The following is a 23,158-nucleotide window of genomic DNA, read 5'->3' on the forward strand; positions in this document are numbered from 1 at the left end:
CTCTGAAGTGCAGGCCAACACAGAAGGTCTTTGGCTAACAAAGTTTGCAGATGACTGCAAACTAGGAGCCATAATCGAAACTCCTAACTATGTGGACAAACTACAAAAGGGCCTCACTGAGACAGATACCTGGTGTCAAAGCCATAGCCTGAAGCTCAATGCCAAAAAGTGTATTGTCATCCCCTTTGGTAAAAACTCTGTACCCCTGAACTACCACATAGCTGGTAGTCTACTTAATGTCAAAAATGTGATGAGACCTTGGGACACAGGTGGACAGTAGTCTCTCCTTTGATGATCACATCGCCACAGTGGTCAGGAAATCCTTCTACGTGGCTCATCTCATCACAAAAGGATTCTCATCCAGAAAAAAAAGAGGTCATTGTTCCCCTCTACTCATCACTCATTAGACCCATTATAGAGTACAATGCCCCTTTTGGTATGTACCTCACAAGACATCTACAACAACTGGAAAGACCACACAAATACCTCACAAAGAGGATTATTGGCCTCAAACAGATGCCCTATGCAGACCGTCTCAAAAAGCTACAGCTTTACTCCATCGCATATCGCCTACTCAGCGGCGATCTCTGCCTAACATACAAAGCTATGTCAAACCAAGAGCTGTTGGACATGCTCCACTTAAAGAAATCCCAATCCCTCCGAGCTACACGCTCTAGGGACCTTAACCTTGTCACCACAATAAACAGAACATGCTGGAGGGATAGATTCCTGTCCCAGAGACTTCCCATACTCTGGAACAGACTACCTATCTATGTCAAACAGAGCTCCTCACTAGCACACTTGATTGGATGGGAAATGGGAAATTCACCCCGGAGATCACTTATGTGGCTCTGCTCGACAGGGGCACAGGAAAATAATGTTCTTGGGTGGCGAAAGCCAGGGTACATTTTTTGGCTAGGCTTGTATGGGCCCTAGGGCTGATAGCCTAGTACCTACCTATGAACCTATAATAGATTTTTATAATGTTATGAAAGTGAACCGAGTAAGAAGACACTTTGGGTTTAGAAGATGTGCTTCTAAAAAAGAATGGTTTCACCAGATTTGTAAGAACTTTGCACTCATAAAAGCTGTCTTTAATAATATCCTTGGATCTTTAGTGGTATATTCTCAGTCAGATAACAGCTGTAGTTTATTTCTGGCACAGAATTGTCATAAAAAATATTAAACATTCTTGCCTTTTTTATACGGATAATCTGATAGCTGAAGGAAAGCTTTCATTCCAAATGAATTCACCTTTGTAAGATTTCAGACTTTTGTCCTTCATAACAACATTTTGTATAATTTACTAAGGAGTCTGTTATTCTTTTTCTGATAGAACTCAAAGACCTAAAGAGTAATTTGACTACTGACTCACCATTTATGAAAGTTTCTCCTCTCTCTACATCTGGAAAGATATACAAAAGTTTCTCTGTGTTTACCTATAAAATGGGGGGGTGGTAAAAACTTTTGGTGATGTGTAGTTCCCTTGTATCGTCTGATAGGAGTTTTAAAAATAGAGCTTTACAAAGTATGAAGACTATTAGGCATATGTGAAGGTCTGGGTTCTGGCATTGTCTCAGTATGCATCTCTCCTTGGTTAATTTGCTTAATTTCTCAGAGATATTTTTGAAAGCTCTTTCAGACACTGTTGAAATACCTTTTAGAGTCTGACTCAGTGAATCCCCCCTGTACGGTTTTAAATCCTGCACTCAATAAGAATTCACAGTTATTCATAAGAAATTTTGCTGACTTTTATTAGATATAGATGATAAGATAATTAATCCATGCTCTTTATTCAACAGTGAATAAGATACAGTTACTATTCAGGAGGTTAAGAAATGATTATAGTGGTTCCAAGGCTTTATCTAAGATGGTGTCCACATTATAATAAGCCTTTCTGATTCAGAGAGATGATGAGTCTCTGTGTGTGTGCTGGTGTGTGGATAAGTGTTTCCAGGGTTACATGTGAAGAGGGGCTTCTTTGAAGATGTGTATGCAGACATGCGTTCGTGGATTTATGAATGCCTGTTTTTGTGTGCCGGAGGTACCTATGCTACAGAAATGCACGGGCTGCTAGTGAGAGTGTTAGCACTGTCATGTCTGACAGTGCAGTGTTCATTCAGAGACATGTTAATGAGCCACTATGGATCTGTTTCTCTTGGGGGGGGGGGCTTTACCATGTCTCTGTTCTGATTAACCAAGCCACATTAATCAGCAATAGCAGGCAGGAGTTTTGTGACTCCCAGACAATGTCATGTCCTTGGAGTGAGGGATAGCCATTTCTGTATCATTAAGACATGTGTTCCTATCAGTGATAATGTGTACATGTCTGAGCATTTTGAGACAATTGAGACAACTGTAAGACTACTCAGTTTGGGTGCTCCTATCTATAAATGTTTTTTAAGTCGCACTGTTCACAAACTTTGTTTGCATAGTTTAGGTTTATATTATCTACTTTCCCCTTGTCCAGGATTCCACCTGACTGGCCCAGAGACATGTGAATTAAAGTTATAACCGCCCTTCATTTGGATGATCTATTGCAATGTATAACACTTTATCCCATCCCAAAATTCCAGAAATGTATCCACATTAACTCTTTTATCAATTTCTTTTACACACAAAATATTGGCACTAATCTTATGTATCAATTTGACTACTACTTTGCATTTAATAATTGAAGAAATGCCTTTTATGTTCCATGATAAAAGTAGACCCATCATTATCTGCTCTAAAGAAGTTTATGTAGCAGCAGCATCCAAAAAACTAGACGTGAAGTATCTTGTAAATCAGCAAAGAAGTAATACCTGAATTAACATGCTGCAAACACAGACAAGCTTCTATAAAGTGCAAACAAATAATGAAATAGTTCATTAGCAGTATGTTTATTAATCATAGTCAAAAAGATACTGTAGTGGGAGGGGTTGTCATAAGTATTTGTCTCACAGATACAAGGCGCAGGGTTTGAATCTGACCTCTGGTTATTGGTTAGTCTTGCAACAGTCTGCAGACTGATAGCCTAGTATTTATCTATGAAATACAAAACAGTATAATGCAATCTAATGTAAGTAGCTGCTAACTTTATACATTATATCCTTATAATATTGAGTCAAGGTTGACCGTGGTCGGTCTGCTTTGATGCTCTGGTTTAAGTGCTTGGGCTTCAGAACAGTTATTTGACAATAAGAAGGTATGTGGTCTACATTCTTGTGGGAAGAGAGGGTAGCCCTTCTAAGCTAGGAATTGCTGATTAAAGGCTTATTGTGCATGTTATTCTAAGAGTCTTTGTTCTGGTTTAAGATCAATTAACTGGAGCTGCTCTGTTTGGTGTCCTTTGCCAGAGGTCGAGAGTGTTTCTTCTTGAATCCAAGCCATTCAAAGCTAAGAACAAGGAATAAAGCTTATTTTGAGTTTGATTTGCACTTTTCATCTGTATTTTACTGTGTTACTGCATGGATTTGTGCCTTTTTGACTGTTTTTACTGTTTGTGTCTGCTTATTACGTGCGCTTGTTTTGCACTGAAATATTGCTTAGTTAGCATAGACTAGACCCAGACTTGCTGAATCTGTCCTGTTTTTTCATACACTTGAGCTTACATCCAGCCATCTTACATTAAGAAGGGCTTCCCTGCACCCTTGTGGCAGAACAGTGTTGATATAGCCTTGCTTGAGTTGGGGATTGCTGGAGGAAGAGCACACAACCTTTATTTATTCACTGTGATCCCCCACACCATACAGGACTTTAATTTTTTGACAGTATTCTGGCTAGAAGTGGTGATTTACACCATGTTAAGAGGGGTTTACTCGTTGAATTTATGGAGATGGTGTTATTTAATAATTTTCTACTTTTTAAAGGTGAACACTTTAGGCAGATCAATGATGTTGCGATGGGTGCAAAATGCGCACCCATCAATGCTAATTTAGTATTAGCAGAATGGGAGAGACAGCATGTTTTCACTTCCAAATATGTCTAACATTATTACTAATTTACTTTACCTTGGTAACATATTGGTATTGTAGAATGGAACTAAGGAAAAATTGGATGAATTTATATGTTTTATAGGTAGTACAGCAAGCTAGGTAGTACAGCAAGCTTCTTAAAGTTCACTAGTCATAGTGACCAGGAGAAAATAGAATTTTTAGATATTTGTTTATATATGCAAGGAGGTCAGATACACTCCAGTATCTACCGTAATAAAACTTACAGTAATTCATTTCTCCATTTTAAGAGTTGTCATTCCTATTTTCAGAAGAAAAACATTGTAAAAGGACAAATCGTCCACCTATCAGTTGGTCAAGATGAAATTTTTAGTAAGAAATTGTTAAAACTTGTAGATATGTCTAAAATAGAGGGTATCCAACTGACCTTTTGGTCAAGACACATAAAGAAGTATCTAAGAAAAGGGCAACTATACTGTTGGACAAAAATAGAGAAGTGGGTAAGGAAAATGTGAACTTTTTTAGAGCAAAAAAAGATTGAACAAGGGTGATTTGATGGTGTTGGAATATAACCACACAGCACCATAGGTAAGGAACATTATAGAAACAGCTTGGGATAGTGTGCTTCTGGAAGCTATGAATGAAACACTGGGGCCCACCCCCCTATTTGTCATCAGTAAAGGGGCTAATTTGAAAGAGCTTTTAGAAAAAGGTGCTTCTATTGTAGAGTATAAGACCTCGAGAATGAAAAAATGTGGTTTATGCAATGCTTGTAAATTCATCTATGATGGACCAAATGTTTATTTAAGTAGTTATAAGAAATCATTGAAATGTCCAGGGTACTGTAGTGTTATAACACAGATATGGCGGTTTATGTAGCCATGTGTTTATCATGTCCCGCATATTACGTGGGAAAGACCTCACGTAAATTGAGGTTACGGATCCTGGAGCATAGTAGGGATATTAAAAACAACAAACACAAACTGTCTAGTGCTTTATTCATCCACAGTAAGGATTGTAGAAATTTTAAAAGATTTTATTTTTTGTAATTGACAGGATTCCTAAGGGTGATGCTGGTAAAACTTTACTGGAAATTAGAGAATGTCTATGGCAGTTACGCCTGGATGCAACTAGATCACTAGGCATAAATGACAAAAATCTCTATTTCTAGTTACTTAAAATACAAATTGCACTTCATTTGACAGGATAAATCCCTAGTATGATTATTGTGTAAACCCAACACAGTACCCCCCGCCTTATTAAGTTAAGTCAGCATCACTTTCTCATACTGTCAAGTTTAAATGTGTTTTGAAATGTTTCAGTATGTTTTATATTGATTTTATTTGAAACAAATGATTGTATTAAGTGTTAAGACATATTTATAAATTTTTATTTCTTGATGGTGCAGTGGTGTGCGACTAGGTTTTTATGCATTTATGGTTTTATTTTTCAGCTTACAATTCACACTACAGTAGGCTTGCATAAGCAGAGGTTTTAATTGGTTAACACGCAAGTGTTAATTGTCAATCACTTGATTCTAATATATAAAAGAACTGAAGGTTTTATTTTGTATGACTTTGATGAAGCCCAACAGAATTATGGGTGAAAGCGCTAAGTCTGATGAATCAATAAAGGTTGTGAGCTCTTTGGCAAGTCGTGGATTTGTGTATTACTAGTTTTATACCTTCAGGTGAATTTTTTGTATTGCTGGAGGAAGGATCATTGTGTGGTTGCCTATTGGCTGACTAGTTTAAAACCATTTAATTTTGCCTGTATATAAGCCTGATGTTTGCTCGCAGCTGCGCACTGCTCAAAGGGGGTTAACAGTGCCTTGTACGAATGCAAACTCCTAGAAACTATTTTTTCCCTAGCCAGCAGTCAGTGAAACCCTCCCAGGTTCCCTGCTGCTCTGCAGGCAACTCAGCTGTGCACTGAGCAGTGTCACCCAGCTTTTCATCCCTGACCTTTTATAGAATAAGTCCCCTTGTTAATCCCAGAGCAATAGCTGATTGAATTTGCCCTCTAAGAAATTAGTACTGTGGACAGTCAATTTCCCAACATTTCTCCAGTCAGCCTGATTGACGTGCATTCTGAGGCAATGTTGCAACTGCCTAATGCATACTGACAACCACTTGCTCCTAAAGCAAGCAAATATAGTATGTGAGAGATGTAATTATACCATGAAACTAGAATCAGTCCTCTGATGTAAAAATAAATAAGATATTAGAAGTTGTCGGCACACACATACCTCTCCACTCACACAAGATAAGGTCAAGACACATAAACCCACATATGCGGAGATACTCACTAAGAGCCTGCCAAAAGACCAGAGATCTCCCAAGTGCAAGCAACCTATGCATACTAGTACAAGAACAGAATTCACCACCACACATAACACACATCAGTGTATCAACAACTAAGCTCCTAAGGTAAAATTCCACAAAACCTAATGTCCTCGTCATACTCAATAGTAAGACACACACGTGTCACTCTCACCAGGCTGTACAAGGAAAAGGTCACGGTCATCTGCCTCCCAGATGTCAGGATCTGTCAAATTATGCATGCCCTCAAGTCACTCAGCACCAGTTACTGTTATAACTTTGTCATAGTACATGTTGGAGTGAATGACTGGAGATGTACATCTCTGGACTATATGAAGACAGACATAACTGAACTCTCAGATTGTGTGTCCCAGGCAGGGATGTCCCTAGCCCTAAGCAGCAGTCTACCTTCACCTAGGATGATGACCCAATACAGACAAAAAAATGATTGATTTAAATAATTATCTTGGCTTCTGATGTTACTCCAGGGGGGGGGTCCAACCTGGGAAGACATGGTTGACAGACTACGCTGCTTTGCCAGAGATGTTCTTCACCTGTCTCCTCAAGGCTTTCAGATACTGGCAAAGACACTTGCCTCCCCCATAGTGCTTTTTTTAGGCAATGTCAAGACAACAACATTTCCAATGTAAAGAAATCCACTAGAGACAAACTCAAGGTCAAGCTGCTTAATGCTAGGAGGCTACACAGTAAACTGCACTCCCTGGAAGCACTCCTCACCTTGGAAGATGCTAACTTCTGTGCAGTCACTGAGACTTGGTTCAAGGCAACAGAGAGCAACCTGGCCGTACAAGGCTACAATGGCTTTCACACGTTCAGACCTCAAAATGAGCATGAAAGAAACAAAGGTGGAGGGGTATCCATCTTCATTAAATCGAAATACACCTTGAGACTGGGAAAACAGTACAATGCTCTTGAGCTACTCCAGGTCAAAAATAACTATAGGCAAAATACCCTACCACATCATCACTAGCTACAGGTCCCCCCACCATGGACCAGGAGCAGCACACTGCCGACCTGGACTTGAGAGTCACTTAGTATACAGCCAAACACATTGGTTGTGGAAGATTTCAACTATCCTTCCATTGACTGGGTGACTTACACAAGCAAAACACGATCTGTCTGAGGTTCCTGGATTTTAATTCAAATGCCCTGGAACAGTTGGTCTGCACCCCCCACAAGGGGCTTAAATGTCCTAGACCTAGTGCTCACCAACATGGGGGGTTCACTGCACTATCCCTGGTGTGTTGCCCTCCCTGGTAAGGTCAGATGATAAATCAATTTCGTTTGAAGTAAAGATCAGACCTGACACCCCAACAGGAGCAAAAAAAAACCTGAAAAATTTCTCCTAAACAATAGCCTACTAAGCAATGGTATAAAAAAGCAATGGTATAAAAAGTTTCAAAGCCTCGACTAGCACAACCAACAATGACTCCTATGCAGAGGGGTACACAAATGCCCTTTATAACCACTTAAACAAATGTATTGACTCAGCTGTACCTGATAGGACTAGAACCAGCTCCTCCCAAGAAAAACAAACCACCCTGGTGGACTGTAAGTATAAATAAGTTATATAACCAAAGAAAGAAACCAATATAAGGCATTCTTTAGCTACATTTGAAACCTAAAAGGGAATGCCCAGCTGTATGCCGAACTTATAGTGGATGGTACCACTCGCACTGAATCTGAGGAATTCTAACCTACTAGCTGACAAATTTGACATTAACTTCACCCCCTTGTCCCCACCAACCACACCTCAAAGCATTCCTTACACCAATCCTCTACTGAGTATCTCCAAAGAATAGGTCACACAAGTGCTCTCCAAGGCCAAAAACATGGCCTCTATGGGACCAGATAACAGCCCAGGTTGCTTACTAAGCCTCTCTTTGACCATAACCTGAGCACTGGCTTTGTTCTGGCAGAGTGGAGAACAATAACAGTAATTTCCTTGCATAAAGGGAGTCCATCAACAAACCCAGAAACTATCGACCCATAAGACTAACCAGCCTTATCTGCAAGGCCATGGAAAGAATTACCATGACTTTATCAACGAGGACATAGGTGACCTTCAAACTCTTGACCCGACCCAGTTTGGTTTCATCAAGGGAAGATCTTGCTTATTAAACCTGGTGGACTTCTTTTAGAATGTCACCAAAGCCCTGGATGAGGGAAAAACAGTACATACCATCTATCATGATTTTAGCCAAGGCCTTTGACACAATCCCCCACTCATTGATCATTGAGAATCTCTCCCAGCTGGGGATTAACCCATATATCACTAGATGGGTAGTCAGTTGGCTCACTGATAGAATGCACACTGTCAAAGTTGGGGAGTCCACCTCTACCAGTAGACCAGTTACTAGTGGGGTACCACAAGGATCTGTGATAGGCCTCTACTCTTTGGAATCTATTTTACTGAAGTCCAAATGAAAGTAGATGGCCTGTGGCTTACCAAATTTGCAGATGACTGCAAACTGGGTGGAATCTTGACAACTGGATGGGTGACTGTAAATTCAACCTTGGGGGGTGGCGCCTATATCCCTCATAGACAGGAGTAGTTGGTGCTGATCATAGAATCGCTATGTTAGTAATGACCATCTAAATATGGCCAATTAGGGTTCATGGGTTTTTACATGGCTAGGCTTGTAAAGGCCCTAGGGCCATTAGCCTAGTAACTTCCTATGAATCAGTAAAATTCTGTTATGAGTAACCGGAAACCATGCAAGCTTATTATGCTGCAGTGTCCCTGACCACACCTAAAGGATATCCACTTGGTAATTTGCATTTACTTCACCATGACACTTTACAGCCCATTCTATATAGAACTTGCAAATACAAATATGCATTCCAGTAAAATAATACCATATTCTTTTTCATCAGTTTGGGAAAAATTCTTACCACAGTGTCAAAAATGTTCGTTCCTTCTAAAGGTTTATAATGATGGTTGCTAACAGAAAAAGATGGTCAATGTTATTAAACACTGAATCACATGCTTCAGTGCGGGAATAAAAATCAGTCATATTATGAAATAAAGTCCAAATCCTGAAAGGATATTAAATAGGTACATTTGTGCAAACTATGTCAAAATGTAAATCATTGTGTAAGCAAGTAGTCATCCAGGTCATTGTTTAATGGCAGATATGTGTAGCAGGAACCAGAAGAGTTCAAAGGGTATGCCTCAAACAAATGGGTTTTGTTTATTTATTTATTTTATTTTACATTTGTTGACCGGGCTAGTCCAACTGGATACATGTCCTTTTTCAGTGGAGGCCCGAGGAGAAAAGCTCCAAGTACACAAAACATTTAATATCACAAGTTAGTTAGATCAACAGTACAATAATGTATCACAATACATTAGGAAAAATAAGATTGGGACATAGCATAATGGGACTTAGTTATATTCAAATGATAAGAAGGAAAATATTAGTGAAGAGGTAGGGAAATAAAGGATAGTAGAGACATCTTCAGGATAAGACAACACTTGAAAGGATAGTTCGGTAGGTGGGTTAGGTTGAGAAGCTAGAGAGTAAAAAGGTCAGTGAGTAAAGCAGTTCTAAGAAATAAGTTTAAATAAGAAATTTTGAAGGAAAACAGGGCAGTACTTAGAAAAAGCAAGAGAGGAGAGATTAGTCAGGGTTATTGCAAGAACATAACCAGTGGTTGGAGAGGAAATGTTTAAGGTTAGATTTGAATAGAGGGAGAGATGTAATAGCTGTAAGGTCAGTAGGTAAGTGGTTCCATATTTTCCCAACAAAGTTAGAAAAGAGAGAGTCTCCTGCAGAGTTATAAGAGAAAGACGTTTGCATCTGCATTTTATTAGTAGAGCGTAACTTTTTTAAGTTAGAATATGGTGTTATGAGTGTGGAGAGAACTGGGGTGTTATTTAGCCATCAGTGGTAATGATGTCTACTTCCCAAGCTCTGCCCTAACCATATAACAAATTGCAGCATCTCTGAAAATTTAAATAAAGTAGCAGATAGATTTTATTTACTTGGTCTCTTGGGTAGTGCACATCATCAAAAACAACCCTCCACCAAGGAGAAACTTGCAAAAACCTGATCATAGAGTTCCTATATCTTTAAAGTCAAATATTACCCAGTACAAATTAGGAATGCAGCACAGAACCTGAAAAAAGGTGTCTTGAAGCATGCCTGAAACTTGGTCACCATAATGTTATAGTGCAGCTGCTAAGCCACACACAAAAACACCTTCCAGCATTCACTGATTAGCAGTCGTGTCCATAGGAATATCCTTTTTACAAGGAAGACCGATTTCCATTTCATGGGATGACTTAATTAGTTCAGGATTTAATGTGATATATATGACAACATTTTTTCTCCTGTATTATCCTTTTCTTTAGCACATTCTGAAAGGTTTCATGCAGAGCTGAAACAATTGCATGTAATAACGGCAAAAAGTTGTTAAACAGGTTGTCAGCAAATAGGAAATATGCATGTTGTTTTTACTTTGCTTGATTGCAATTTTATGTTTTATTGTTTTTATGTGTGCATGGAAAACTATATTTCCTCAGTACTAGGCTTTGTTGTGTTGATATGCATGTATGTGAAATATAATTTTTTTTTGTATATTGCAGACTTATGATGTTTCCCTCCCATTTGTATTCAGGTCATTGTGTTGAGTCTTCTCGTCATTCTGGTCAAATGCACAAGGCAAGGAAGCAAATTGTTCTCAATACTTGGGTACGTTTTTATTTATTTATTTTTCTTTTTATTGAAGGAGCATGTGCTGCATATAAAGTTGTCCTACTGACCGTCAATTGGGGCATTATATCTGGCTATGTATAGTAAACGAATGTCACATGGAAATGGACATTAAACTGAAGCTTCCTGCCTGGTGTGATAAAGGACACCACAATAATAACTCAACATACAAAAACAGCATTATTCCACCATGAGCTAATGCACAACACATCTCTTTAATATAACATTTCATAATTTAGTCTCCATTAAATTATGACAGTCCATAGAAGCAGTAATAGTGGTTGTAGGCTTGATTGTTTCAACATTGTCCTTTGCCTGTATGACAGGGAATTTTGCTCCATTTTTAAAGATGGCTTAGATTAAGCATAACAGACCAGGTAATGTAGGAAAAAGTGTACTGTTGGCAGAAAACACTGAAAAGTGCATTGGAATACTAAGACATTTGTTAGGAATGTTAACACATGACTATAAAAGACTGTTTGCAGTGTATTTTCTTATAGTTGTTTTACTTGAGCAGTGAGGGGGCTTCCTCCCTACATATAAAGTATACTTGAGGTATGTTCTTACTGAAATGATTATGCTGACTGGTTTTGACTTAAATGTGTTCATAGAACTGCATTTTCAGTGTGATCCAGTGAATGAACTTCTTCTTCTTCTTCTTCTTTCTGCTTTTCCCGGTTAGGGGTTGCAACAGCGGATCACCTGTCCACTCATGATTGGCAGTAGAGTTTTACGGTGTCAAGTTGCCAGCCTGGCGCCCAACCTTCCACAGAAGGCACACACACACATGCATGCACTCGTGCCTAGGGCCAATTTAGAGTGTCCAATCCACCTACAGCATGTCTTTGGGATGTGGGAGGAAAGCAGAGCACCTGCAGGAAACCCCACGTGACCACAGGGAGGGCATGCAGACTCCGCACAGAAGGCACCCCAGCTGAGAATCGAACCAGAGAACCTCTTGCTGTGAGGCGACAATGCTAACTGCTGTACCACTGTGGCTGCCCATCCAGTGAATAACCTATTATTCCCTATCAGAGGTATAAATAGTAATCTAGGAGCAAACGCATCTATTTAATTTCAAGATGTGGCTTTTTGAGTGCTGTTGAAGACTTAAAGTTTGGATGAGACATTAAAGGTCATAGGTGTCATGTCATCCATAATTTACTGAGAGAGTATGATGCAAATGGATGCCAGCTGTTATCCTACTTTGGATATGTAAATAGTTGTGGGTATGATGTTTCATTAATTCATTGAAAACATTTAAACTGAAATGATAATTTAAAGTTGGTAGGAATGGCTATAGATGATTCATTATATTAAATTTATTGTAAATAATAATTTAATTACCACAAGCTAGTAAACTAAGGGCCATTTCTGCAAAGCCAACCTGTATAGATATAAATTGATGTGTTTAGCTAGATTAAACTGGATTATGGTAGTCCGTAATCAGATGAGTAAGTGTTCTATAAAGAGCCACACTGAACATATAATTTGACAGAGAAGGAAGGCAGAAGGGGAAAGTCTGTTAATAGTGTATTTAATGATGAGGACAGAAGCTATTTTGTCTCTGCCATATAGTTTAAATTTTGATTGGGTTTCTTTGAGTAAGCTTCTCCAGAATAAATATGTGGGAGTCAAGTGTGCCGCATTTTTAATTTAACAACAGTGCCGAAGTAGCTACTGTATCTCAACGTGTATCATTTTAAATGAATATTTCTAAGAATGTCATTCTTCCTTGGTGATCTAAATGTTTACTATGTGAATATTGCTGTGGTTTGTTCACTGTTTTCCTAAACCTGCCCTGTTAGCATAGGGATGAAGCACTGACTGTGGTCCAGGTGACCAACGTTTGAACAGTAGCACAGACACTGATGATTAGTATGTTTGTCCTTTGGGAAGAGGGATGGTGGTTCAAATCTCGCTCATGCCATTGTTCTGATGATCAAATCTTGGATGGGAAGGAGAAGCACACAATGATGCAAGGAGCCAATGCAAGGAAGAGGTTGACATAACTGTCCAGGACAGTGATGATAATTCTTGTCACAACATGTGGAGGAGCTTGCATGCACGGATGGAAAGGCGCAGGCAGTCCTTGTGATAATAAAAGTACTCGTGACCCACCAGGGGAGGAGTTTGGCATACATCAAATGCTTTCATTGGCATAAGGCTGGTAAGAGCACAAAACATCCTCAGGGCTACCTGAATGACATGTACTCCTCCACCACCACAAGACAAGTCTTGCCTCCATTCTAAAAAGGCTTCCTGGACTGTAGGAATGCATGGGTTTAGATTACTTGATGGGACACTTGACAGACAGCTGGTACAGGGGCAAAAATTTCTTACAAAAAGTTGTCCATACATAAGAAATATTTTGATAAAATGTTACTCAAGTAACAGCAAGCACAGGTAAGATATGAAAAGGAGTTTTTGTATAAATCATATGGAATTGGTATGGCCTCATTTTTATTTCTCTCCAATAGCCAAAACAAATGTTAGATATTGCTAACTGTACAGACATTCCTTGACATTGTCAATAGAGACACCTTGGAACAACTGGAGTACATATAACATCTTGGATCGTGTCCTTACTAATATGGGAACATCTTCCACCATCCCTTACTTATCTTCATCACTCGTTAAGTATGACAATAAAGAAGTCTCCTTTGAAATAAAATGAAACCAGATATCCCTAAGATACCTTAAAACATTTCTTTAAGATAAACTACCTACCCCTAAGTGATATATTGGCAAGCTTCAAATCCCCACCAAAGCCAGTTAACTCCATTGAATATGCAGAAATGTATATCATCACACTATACCAGCAGTTGCACAGATGCAGCTGTACCCAGTTGGAACAAGTGCAGGGCAAAAAACATAATACAACAAGCTTTATAATAAATTTTGACTAAAAGTATGAAGAAGAATTCCCAGAATGTTAGAACTCTTGTCACTGAAATAAACAACTCAAGAGCTTAATAAAATCCACCAAAGCCAAGTCTGAGGCTAAATAGTTACCTAAGCCAAAGAACATCACAAGACATTTTTTACTTAAGTTTGTAATCACAAATGCACAACAGCACAACACAACAATAAACTGAGCTGATTGTGAACGATGTTACCAACACTGAGGCTGAAGATATAGTGAACTTACTGGCTGATAAATTTAGCTCTGACTTCACCCTTTCTCTCCTCCCCTCCATCTGTTCCTCAAGATATACCTGAAACTTTCTGGCCTCCAGCTATCACACAAAACCAAGTCTTAAAAGTACCATCAAAAGCTAAAAATACTGCATCAAGGGGTCCTGAAAATATCCAACTTCAATAGTAAGAGGCATGATTTAGCCACACCCCTAACAATGCTGTTCAATCTCAGCCTCCATACAGGTTTTGTATCAAGTGAATGCAGAACAGCTACAGTCATTCCCCTGCATAAGGGAGGACCTTCCACAGACTCGTCTGACCAGCCTCCTATGCAAAGCCATGGAATAACTTTTATACAATTAATCATGAAGTAGGGAGCCTCCAAACACTGGACCCATCTGTTCAGATTCATCAAGGGCAGGTCATGCATACTCAACCTGGTGGATTGTTTTTGAAAAGGTCATCAAAACAATGGATAAGTGTAGAACAGTACACACCGCATACCTTGACCTTGCCAAAGCATTTGACACAATTCCCCACTGGGTATTGTACAAAAGCTAAATAAGCTGGCAATAAACTCCTATGTCACCCACTGGATTGCCAACTGGCTCACAGGTAGGACACAGATAATCAAAAGAGGGGAAGCTACCAGTCAACAGTGGACTCCCTTAGGGTTCTGTCCCTTCTGTTTGTCATCTACTTTTCTGAAGTAAAAGCCAATACCAAAGCACTCTGGCTGACTAAGTTTGCAGATAACTGCAAGCTAGAAGCAATCATTCAATCCCCAAATGACTTGGCAATCCTTCAGGAAGGTTTGTCCCAAATAAATAACTGGTACCAAAATCATGGACTGAAACTAAATGCCAAATAATGCATTATTTTATCCTTTGGGAATTCATCTACCCCAGGTCACTACCAGATTGACAATATGCCCCTAAGTGTTGACCCAACTATTCAGGATTTGGGAACTTATATGGACAGTGACCTAACTATTAACCAACCTGCATCTATTGTTGTATGAAAGTCCTTCTATATTGCACAGTTTGTAAACAAAGTGATTGTGTATAGATCTACAGATGCTATTATTTCCCTATACTCAGTCCTCATTAGGCCAATCATTGAATATAATGCCCTCAATGGCATGTATCTGTTCAAGCACATGCAACATCTGGAACATTCACACACACTAACAGGACACGAGGCCTAAACAACATGTCTTACATGAACCAACTCAAAACCCTTTCACTATACACTGTATCCTCAAGGCTGCTATGAGGTGACCTGTATCTGGCATACAAGGCCTCCTCCAATCCATTACTGATGGATTTACTGCACATCAGCAAGTCAAATGGCATCAGAAATACCTGGTATAGGGATCTAAACCTCTTCTACAACATCAAGAGAATGGTTTGGAGGGACTGGTGTATCTCGCACAGGATACTGCTGCTGTAGAATAGACTCCCCATTCACATAAAACAAAGTTCAACCCTGTCCATACTTAAGTGTAACTTTGATTATAGGAAGTGACTAGACAATTGGCCCTGATGCCCTTATAAGCCTAGCCAAGAGTTTGCCCCATGATTAGGCAAGTCAGCACCCGATGCCCCAGTCCAGAGGGGACAGAGATGTATTTTCTGTTTCCCATCCAGTTATCTAGGTTGAACTTAAAAAGGGATAATGAGGTACTCTGCTTGACATAGAGGGGGAGTCTATTCCACAGATGGGGAGTCTCTGGGACACAAATCTCTCCTGCCAACAAGTCCTATTGATGTCACAGACCAGGTTGAGACCAGACATGCCAGTTACTCAAGTGCAGCTTGACTTGAGGATATGCAGCAGTCCCATCAAGGTGAGGGTCTGAGATTGCTTTGTGTGCCAGATAGAGGTCACCTCTGAGGAGTCTGTATGAAACCAAGTAGAGGGACAGGGCCTTTAGCCTATCTGTGTAGGGTAGATGTTTCAGGCCCTGGATTCTTCTAGTGAGGAACCTGTGTGGTCTCTCCAGCTGCTGCATCTGCTTTGTGAGTCACATGCCAAAATGGGTGTTGTACTCAACAATGGGCCTTATAAGGGAAGAATACAGGGATGTTATGACCTCCTTGTCTATGGATGAGATACCCTTACTTATAAGGTGGGCCATGTAGAAAGCTTTCTGTACAACGGAAGCAACATGGTGGTCAAAAGTTAGGGCACTATCAACCTGGATGCCCAAATCCCTCCCAACTGATTGAGTGCCTAGGATGTTATTAATGTGATAATTTGTAGGGACATCACTCTCCCCAAAGGGGGTGATGATCCATTTCTTGGTATTCAGCTTGAGGCCATGTTTCTGGCACCAGTCATTTGTTTGGGTCAGACCTTCTTGGAGGATGTCCACAACAGTAGGAGAATTGATGACAGTGCCCAGCTTGCAATCATCAGCAAACTTGGTCAGCCATAACCCATTGGTTTTGGCCTGCACCTTATAAAAGTATATACCAAATAATAGAGGCCCCAAGACCAATCCCTGGGGTATGCTGCTCATTACGGGTCTACTACTTGAAGTGGCTTCCCCTGTTTTGACTAGGTGGGTTCCATCAGTGAGCCAGTTTGCTACCCATCTGGTAACATGCAGATTGATGTCTAGTTGAGAGAGTTTATCTATTATGGCTGAGTGGAGAATAGTGTCGAAGGCATAATAGATGAGAAACAGAAATTTTACCCCAGGACTGCCACCTGTACCACTAATAGACAGAGGGTTATCCTAAATACTTTATCCCATGCATGGGTCCCCTCAGATTATCTATGGTAGGATCCCAGTTATTTTCATTAGGGGTAATATATAATTATCGACTGTGGGATGGGTAAGACCAATCTATAACCAACTGGGATAGATTAATTCAAGCACAGAAAGGGAAACTGGATTGGCTTAAAAGGTCATGCAGCTATCCTAGTACCTGCCTCTGAACCTATGTTAGAAGGTTTAGACACTTGTACCCTACATGAAGACTGTTTGTGGATATTCATAAAAGTATAATTTAATCAAAAAGGAATTGTCTGAATTTTCCCTGCATACTAAAACTAAACAAAGGATACAAAAAAGAAAATATGATGCAGCTAATTTTCTTATGAGGTTTTCCATCAATTAATGTGTTAAGGTATATCAAGCAGAGTGACAACTCATAACCTCTATGCCTTATATGAAAAGTTTTGTATATGAGAAGCATGGACAGAAGTGAGTCTTAGTGTTACACACCATATTTGTGTTCATATGGGACAATTTTTTTCTCACCCTGGTACTCTTATGTTCTTAAACACAACAGTCTTTCTAATTTGACTATGTATCTCCTTCCCTCTCCCCTTTCATTGGCTGTTGTGAGTAAGCACAACATTATCATTTTGTGAAATCACTCCCCTTCAACTATTTAAATTTATTGGTCTTCCCACTGTATTCCATGGAACCAGAATAGAAAGTGCCCACCCTTTCAATCTATCTTGTTCTTTTAAAATTAGTGGCTCTCCACTTAGACAACTACAGCTCAAGTTACCCCATCTTTCATATCTAACTGCTTAGTGCACACTGCATTGCTTAGGATATTAACCCATGTTTTTCATCTTACTTTTAAAACGTGCAACATCTACTGCAAGGCCACCAATTACTGGAGAGCCCATATTCTGTCTCTCAGTAGTCATCTTGGGATTAGTGCTTCTGTTTTCTCCTGGTGAGAGAAGGAGCAGAGTGCATTGATTCCCGACTGTTTCTGGTTGGGCAGTGAGTGTCTGTGCTTGAAGTTCCTGATTGGTCTGGTTGCTATTCAAGGCATCTACCAGGAAAAGACCACAACAAGCCTACAGACCAGTGCATCATCCTGGGACAAGACTGTGGATCACCAAACAGGCTGTGGTCTTCTTCTCATCTTGGGATTGGTGCTAATGTTTTGCTTCTGGTGAGAGAAGAATTAAAGGAGCATTGTAACCCAGCAGAGTGAAGTTGTGGTGAGACCAGCATTAGTAGTAGCCGGGCAGTAGCTATTCATGCATATCCCCTCTTTTCATCATTCATGACAAGATAATTCTTTGTTTTCAGTAAGTACTGCTTAATTTGTTTCTAACTTCAGAATATCTGCCTAAATACTTCATCCTTAAATTTTCAGGGTCTACTTATTTGTTTGCCATCAAGTGTTTGGCAGTGCAATGTTATAGATACAGCATCTTGAGTGACATTTGTCCTGTAAAAGCATGATTGAAATTTCACCAATACCTAGTTGCACACAGGACACCTAGTTTGCAGTGACCAGCACTGTCCCCAGAATTGAAAACTGGATACTCCTGGCATTGCTTTATTTTCTCACTGCAGCTGTCTAATCAGTAAAAAGGGTACGTTGCCATAGATATGAACTTTCCCATTATCACCGATACCAGTTTGGTGCATATGGGCATACTGAGGCAATGTAGAAATTGCCTCATGTTTACTGACGACCAGTAAATTTTCAAAGAAAGTGATATGGTATGTCAGAGATGTATTTACACAATGTCACTGGAGACAAAGCTCTCACATAAAAGTACTCCTAATGTCAATAAGGCTGTCAGTAGTGCACAAGCTGCACCCATCACATACAATTCTAAGCAGACATGCAGAACCACATATGCTGAGATACTTTAATGCAACCTTCCTAAACCCCAAAGACATTCTAGATGAAGTACACATAACAAATACCCTCAGCAGTCCCACATTCACTGTTTCAAAACAACACCCTCATCAACACATACAGCCACATCGTATGGAGCCTCTACTTCTAAATCCATAAGGCAAACCACCACAGAATACAATATTCTGGTCATTGGAAACTCCATCATGAGACACACTTATGTCTCTCTCACCAGGCTGAGTAAGGAGAAAGTCAGTCAGTTGCTTATCAGAGGCTAGGATCTGCCATATCACACATTGCACTCAGGTCATTGGACCACGAGTACCAATATGGTTCAGTTATAATCTATGGGGGTGTAAATGGCCTGAGACATGCCTCCCTAGACTATATGAAGAGAGACATCATGGAGCGCTTGGAATATATGTCCCAGGCTGGTATGAGTCTAGCATTGATCAGCATTTTACCTTCTCCAAGGATGATTCCACAATACGAACAAAAGATGCCTGACTTAGTTTCTGGTATTATTCTAAGGGGGTGCAATATTTTTCAGCATGGAAGGAGGTGGTCAATAGGTCACACTGCTTTGCCAAGGATGGTTTTCACCTCTCCTCTCTAGACTTTTGAATATTAGCTAAACATTATTTTCTCCCCATACTGCCTTTTTTTAGGCAATGACAACCTGAAAGTACTTATTTTATTTTATTTATTTTATTATGTAACAAATGTAAAATAAAATAAATAAATAAATTATTTTCTCCCCATACTGCCTTTTTTTAGGCAATGACAATCTGAAAGTACTTGCTACATAGCAAACAAGAAAATCTAAATGTATTACTGCTCAGTGCTAGGAGTCCAAACAGAAATCTCCACTCCCTAGACGCTCTCATTACCCTAATGCTGACTTCTCTGTAGTCATTGAGACATGGTTTAAAGCCCTGGAGAGCACATCCATAGTACAATGTTATAATGCCTTCCACACATTTAGACCGGCTACCACACAGACATGGACTAAAGGTGGAGATGTCTTAATTTACATAAAAAAATAAATATACCTCAAGGCTGGTCAAACAGGACAATGCACCATGTTCAAATTACTATAGACAAAATCCAGTACCACTTCCTTTCAAGCTACAGGTCCCCCTGTATAACCCAGGAAATCTATACCATGTATATAAACTTATTGGGAACGCTCACCATCCAACCCAATACCATATTCATGAGCAACTTTAATTACCCCCTTATTAACTGGAAATCCTATATAACACCAAACATGCAGGTGCAGAGATTCACAGATTTTGTAAACACAAACTCCCTGGACCAGATTGTCAATAAACCAACCAAGGGTGCAACCATACTAGATCTGGTCCTCACTCGTATGGGAGAGTGCTGCACACCCACTAGTGTAATGTCTTCTCTGGTAAAATCAGACCAGAAAAAGTAAAAATAAAACCTGGACCCCTCCCCACCTAAACCTGGAATGTTCAGGAACTACTCAAAGCTAACTTCCTGCTATTAAGTGAGAACCTAGCAACATTTCAAGCTCCTATAAACTCTGACTGCCTATGCAGAACTGTTCACAGAAACCCTATACATGCACAGGCAGCTGTACCAACCAGGAAGTAGTACAGAACTAACTCAAAAAAATAAAAAAAAAACAAGCCACCATGGTGGAATCGCAAAATCAATAGGATGTGTAACAGAAGGAAGAAAATCATGGCAAAATTTAGGAGGTGCAGCACCCAGCAGGATAAAAGCAATCTCTTCAAACTAAACAAACAACTCAGAGGGCAAGTAGTCTGCCAAAGCCAAATTTGAGGTAAATTTGGCCTCCCAAGCTAAGGACAACCACAAAGCATTCTTTAGCTATGTCTGCAGCCTCAAAGGCAACACAGAGTTGTGTGCAGAGCTCATTGTTAATGGAGCCACTTGTACTGAGGCGGAAGATATAGCAAACCTCCTGGCTGATAAATTCAGCTCCAACATTACCCCTCAAATTCAGCTCCATCTTTACCCCTCTCTCCCCCTCAATCTTCCCTCAGGAAATACCATCATAGGAAGTTGCTAGGCTATTGGCCCTGAGGCCCTTACAAGCCTAACCAAGAATTTAGCTCATGTTCCTACAAGTCAGCATTCGATGCCCTTGTCCATCAGGCTCACAGGTGGAATCCCAGGGGTGTATTTTCTGTTCCCCATCCAGTTATCCAGGTTGTGCTTAAAAACCCATCAAACCTGACTCCCCCCTGTTATCACTAGGGAACAGGTCCTTTGCTCTCTCAAAGCCAAGAACACTGCATTAGTGGGCCCAGACAGTATCCCAGGATGCCTTCTAAATAGCATGAAACATATCAGGCCGTCTGGAATTGCTATTTAACTGTAACCTCCAAACAGGCTTCATGACTCATGAATGCAGGACCTCAACAGTCATTCCCTCTGCACAAAGGTAGGTCATCTACAGGCCCTGGAAACTGCAGACCCATAAATATCACTAGTCTTATATGTAAAGCCATGGAAAGAATTATCATGGAAATGATCAATAATGATATAGTAAACCTCCAGACACTGGACCCAACCGAGACTGATTTTGTCAAGGGCAGATCATGCCAACTCACCCTGGTGGACTTCTCTGAATTGGTCACCAAAGCAATTGATTAGGGCAAAATCATTCACACTGCCTACCTTGACCTGGCTACCTGGCTAAGGCATTTGACACAATACCATACCATTGTTGACAAACTCAAGGCTAGGTAAAAACCCATATGTCACCTGGTGGATAGCTAACTGGCTCTCGGGACCTAGGAAGTTAGAACTGGGGAGTCCACCTCTACAAAGAGGCCAGTCACAAGTGGGGTCCCTCGGGGATCAGTCCTTGGACTGCTCCTTTTTGGAATTTACTTCTCTGAAGTCAAGGCCAATGTCAATGGTCTCTGGCTGACTACATTTGCAGATGATTGCAAATTAGGAGCGGTCATTGAATCCCACACTGACACAAATGTTCTCCAAGAAAGGCTGACACAGACAAACTGGTGTCAGATCCATGAACTAAAACTAAATGTGAAGAAATGCATAATACTATCCTTCATGAAGTCATCCACCCCTGGTAAATATCACATTGAAAACACATCCCCTATGGTTTACCCAGCAGTCAAACACTTAGGGACATACACAGTAATCTAGCCATTGACCATCACGTGTCTACAGTAGTGAGAAAATCATTCTGTGTTGTACAACTTATAAACTAGCATCTAGGTCCAAGGAAATCTGTTGCACTGCATTCATCTTTCTTCAGATCTATCATTGAGTACATATGCCCCCTTTGGTATGTACCTAACCAGGCATATCCAACAATTGGAATGCCACAGAGATTCTACACTAAAAGAATACAAGGTGTAAGTAAGGTGTCCTATGCAGACCGCCTCAATGCTCTATCCCTGTGTTCTGTTTCTCGTCAGCTGTTGAGGAGAGATCTATGCCTGGCAAACAAGGTATTGTCAGACCCCACTCTGATGAACCTCCTGCATATCTACAAAATAAACAGCACCAGAATTACCCATTCCAAAGACTTAGACCTTGTTTGTGATATAAATAGGACCTGCTGGAGAGACAACTATGTATCCCAGAGACTACCCCATCTCTGGAACAGGCTCCCCATCCATGTGAAGCAGAGTTCCTCCCTAACGCAATACAAGTACAACTTGGACAATTGGATGGGGAACAGGAAGTTCATCTCTGGTTTGGCACCCATGTCTCTACTGGGCACAGGCAATCTGTAAATGTTCATCTCCCAAGTCCCTGTTTACACTTATCAAGGGTTCCTGAACTTGGCTAGGCTTAAAAAGGCCATTGTGGTCATTAGCCTAGTAAACACCTATGAACCTATGATGGAAAGTCCAGTTTAGCAACTTGTGACTGCATTTATGTAGTACAATATGAGGAAAAATTATGCTGAGACAGATGCCCAGGATGGCAGGAAACTTTTGCTGAATGAATTTACAGTGGTAGGTGCAGGACTTGCATGAGAGTCATGTGGAACAGTGGAAGCAACTGTGCAGATGGAATGACCACATATGTTGTCAAAAATCATCTTCAAAATTTAAAGCCATTTTCAAAACAAAGTAAGCTGTCTCTCTGGTTTAATAAAAGAAAGAGAACATTTAAAACTTTATCTCCTGGTTGGGGAAATCATAAATAAATAGAGACTTCATACTAGTTTAGGGGTTTGAAAAGCTAAAAAGAAAATGTATTTGCAAAAAAAAAAAAAATCTGGAGGCAGAAAGAAAACTTGCACTAAAATGTAATATGCTGCAGGAATGTATCACAAACAAGTGAATTTATTAATAAATAAAATAATTTATACTGAGGATACTGGCCCACAAATGTATTATAGGTGCCAGCAA

At 40.0% G+C, this 23,158-nt stretch overlaps 1 protein-coding gene across 3 annotated transcripts in view; it reads left to right on the forward strand.

Annotated features, from left to right (window-relative positions):
* Positions 1-23,158, forward strand: part of STRA6 (signaling receptor and transporter of retinol STRA6) — a 585,684-nt gene that overhangs the window by 216,890 nt on the left and 345,636 nt on the right. For all 3 annotated transcript variants that reach the window (XM_044077758.1, XM_044077760.1, XM_044077759.1), the window contains exon 4: positions 10,901-10,974. In XM_044077758.1, coding sequence (XP_043933693.1) covers positions 10,901-10,974 — 74 coding nt within the window. The remainder of the gene's footprint in view (positions 1-10,900; positions 10,975-23,158) is intronic.

Source organism: Protopterus annectens, chromosome 7.part0 (assembly GCF_019279795.1).
Source record: "Protopterus annectens isolate FY-2018-M chromosome 7.part0, PAN1.0, whole genome shotgun sequence".
In the NCBI taxonomy this organism is placed as follows: Eukaryota; Metazoa; Chordata; order Ceratodontiformes; family Protopteridae; genus Protopterus; species Protopterus annectens.